Source organism: Mus caroli, unplaced genomic scaffold (genome assembly GCF_900094665.2).
Source record: "Mus caroli unplaced genomic scaffold, CAROLI_EIJ_v1.1 scaffold_24575_1, whole genome shotgun sequence".
Classification (NCBI taxonomy): Eukaryota; Metazoa; Chordata; class Mammalia; order Rodentia; family Muridae; genus Mus; species Mus caroli.
Window position 1 is genome coordinate 1639 of NW_018389093.1, and position 3273 is coordinate 4911.

The following is a 3273-nucleotide window of genomic DNA, read 5'->3' on the forward strand; positions in this document are numbered from 1 at the left end:
TTAGACACTTGAGAGTTATTCAGTAGGATGGGAAAACTGGATACAGGGAGTATATAGCAAGGGTGTTTGGGGGGGGGGTAGCCAGATTGTTGTAGGTTATGCTGCACAAACAGATCTGTTTAAAGAACCCCGATTCTCAAGAGCAAACAAATCAGGGTGGTACCACTATCTATGAGGTCCCAAAAAAACAGGTTTGAAATGATCTCACAGCAAGTTATTCGAACCAACTACCAAGACATGGAAANGTTGATTTTTTTTTTCCATTTTAAAGCAGTCACTTTATCATGTGCTGGCATATGTTGAGATTGAAAACCAGGGAAAGAATCTAAAGGAGTGAAGAAGTCCAAATCCCTGCGCAGAACGACTGNCGAAGCGGCCCNGGTGCTCCAGTCCTCGCTGATCGGAGTCAGCNTAAGCTTNCTCTTCTGCTCCNCNGCTTGGAACGANGTTTCCGGCCCCTGTGGCCCCAGACTTACAGACCACAGAGCTGAAGGGCGAGGTTCTCTGAAGTTAGCTTGTTTTCCAATGACAGATCCCCATCAAGTTGGCAACACTGCCACTCCAGTGACTTTCCTCTTACCTGGGTAAAGTTGAATGAGAAGAACCAGCCCAGCAACAATTAAAGAAAAGATTCTCATGTCTCCAGGCAGCAGGGGAGGGNAGATGGAGAAGGTACAGTAATGGAGCCCAGTTCCTTTATTAAGGAGAGGAGAGTAAGATCCATACTAGTGCTCAGAAACAGCCTTGAGGGAAAACTATTTTCCATGCTCCACTGAGTGACGTGTGGGCCAGCTGATGGTCCTTTTGTCTAAGTCTTTTATTAGAGGCAAGGCAGAGAAAGCACCCTGCCTTTTTGCCTGAAATATTCTATTTCCTTTCTTCTTAGGTGTCCCTCATTTCCCTTCATGTTTCATCTCCAGGACCCCCAATTCCAGAAAACCTACAACTATCCACCCCTTTCTTCCTATAGTAAGGTTTTATGTATAGTCTACTTGTTTACAAGTTTTATCTACCAATTCTTAGTTAATTGATTGAAACTGGCATAGTGGCTTTTGTGGGATAAGTTAGCTATCCCAGTAGATACTAAATGTCATTGAAGAAATTGGATCAATTTTGAGTTCTTTTCTTCTAGTGGGTTAAATATCAGTGGTGTTTAGGTTTCTAGTGATAAGCTGTCTGCTTAGGGTAATTCATGGCTAAACAAACAATTAGATGCAAACTGTCATTAAATCTTTCAATTTTATGCATATATAAGACTTTCAAAGATGGTATAATTCTTTTTTTATTAGATATTTTCTTCATTTACATTTCAAATGCTATCCCCAAAGCCCCCAATACCCTCCCCCCACCCTGCTCCCCATCCCACCCACTCCTGCTTCTTGGCCCTGGCATTCCCCTGTACTGGGGCATATGATCTATATTCTTTCCATAATCATTTGTGGTATAAAAGCCATGTGTATTTGTACTGCAGATATTTGCAGTCAGTAGGCCTTAATTTTGTCCTAAAACCAAAGGAGACAGTGTAAGATTTTGTGCAGGAGAGTTATCTGGAAGAATATTCCAGAGGAAAAATCTACCTCCCTAACAGAGTGAACGCTTAACAGATCAATTCTCACACTAATAGTAAATAAAGTTCTGGAAAGTGCACAGCTGCCGAAAGTATGTGTAAGATGCAATGAAGTCGGGTATACTTTAGAGAAAAGAAAACATGTAGGTAGAGAATGAGTCGGTGAGTTACCAGTGATTCTTGGTGTGTNAGAATCTTGGCCCTCAGTGTGAGCTATGATGGACCATTTAAACTGTAGGGCTTAGAATCCACCTATGGTGATACATACCTGTCCCGTACTCAGGAAGTGGAGGCAGAGAGTTTCAGGCCAGCTTAGGCTACATAGTGAGTACCAGCCTAATTTGGTCTCAGACTGACTCTGTCTCAACAAAACAAAAGTGAACCCCCAAACTATGTGTATAGTGTAAGCTAATTAGGTCACTGGGNCACTGTCTTTAGAAGGAGAACATGGTTCTTATGGGGACTCACTATCCTAGAGAGGTTATAATAACAGTGACCTCCCCACTCCCCATACTCCTGCTTCTTGCCTTCCATGCTGCTGTTGACTCTAATCCATGCTCCTCCAGGATGCCATCGCCAAGGTTTGACATGGCCTGGTAGACCATGAAGCTGAACACAGATGCTGCCTGATCATAGATGTAGGCCTGTCACTGGAATAAACTTTTTAAAAATAAAGTACCTAGACTCAGTTGTTGTGTGTTAGCAAAAGAAAAACAGGCAAATACACTCGCCTGGACCTACCCTCAGTTGATGACCCTGTTCAACACTTTATGAGAGCCAGAGCCAGAAATGGGGGTGCTTAGGCCTCACACCATCCCCCTTAGGCCCAGAATCCCAGAATCTCTGACCTTCCTTTGTGTTACTTCTCCAGGATTCAGGGCTTCCTTTTGACCCCAGCTGTCACTTTCTTTCCATTTCCTGAGCAAGGCTGATGGCATCGGTGACACCAAGTACTTTGCTTTGGAAAAGCAGGAGAGGTGTCCTGAAGATGGGGTCCCTTCCCACTGAGGGGCCCAGGGTACAAACACACCAACACACCTGAAAGCTTTCTGTGAAAGGGTTGCCTAGGGAAACTCTCCAGCTTCAGCCGAGCAANCTCTCAGAGCTTGTTGCCGCTACAGTCCAAGAGGGCCTCGTGACGTCTCGAGTTGGCAGGAGAATTTGGATGTCTACGCCATCCTAGTTCTGTTGGTTTGCAGAATGCAAGACCTGTGGGGATGTGGAGGCTTTCAGGAAGGTTCCAGAGAATGTGGCCTGTATACAGGACTTTATAGCAAGGCCAAATTCTCTGCAAAGTGTCCTGGAACAGGTTTTGTACAAAGTTTGGGGGGTGAAGTCTANACTTTGACCAAGACCCTAGGGTGTTAGAGATACCAAGGATGTTGGATCTCTGCCAAGGAAAGCCACAGTTACCAAATAGTCTATAAGAAGCCATACTTGCTGCAGAAGACAGGGCAGTAGTATAGAGATAGGGCTAGTCAAATCATCTGGAGTTTACATCATGTCACCCCATGTCCCAGATGCCAGGCATGGAGCAGAAGGTTTTAGTGTTTGCTCAGCTGGATTTTGGTCTAGGTTTGGGCCATGATTATCCTCACAATTATTCTTGAAACAGAAATTTTTTCTGGGTGACATTGTATATGGAAAGCATGTCTTTTGGATTTTTTATGTTTACATATATTCACAGCTGAGTTTTTGTTGAATCT

The 3273-nt window shown here is 44.0% G+C and overlaps 1 protein-coding gene across 1 annotated transcript in view; it reads right to left on the reverse strand.

Annotated features, from left to right (window-relative positions):
• Window positions 1-660, reverse strand: part of LOC110287938 (beta-defensin 13) — a 2079-nt gene extending 1419 nt beyond the window's left edge. Inside the window, exon 1 of the mRNA XM_021154425.1 lies at window positions 581-660. Within this exon, the coding sequence (XP_021010084.1) occupies window positions 581-638 (58 nt within the window). The 5' untranslated portion in view covers window positions 639-660. The remainder of the gene's footprint in view (window positions 1-580) is intronic.
• Window positions 661-3273: the final 2613 nt, after the last annotated feature.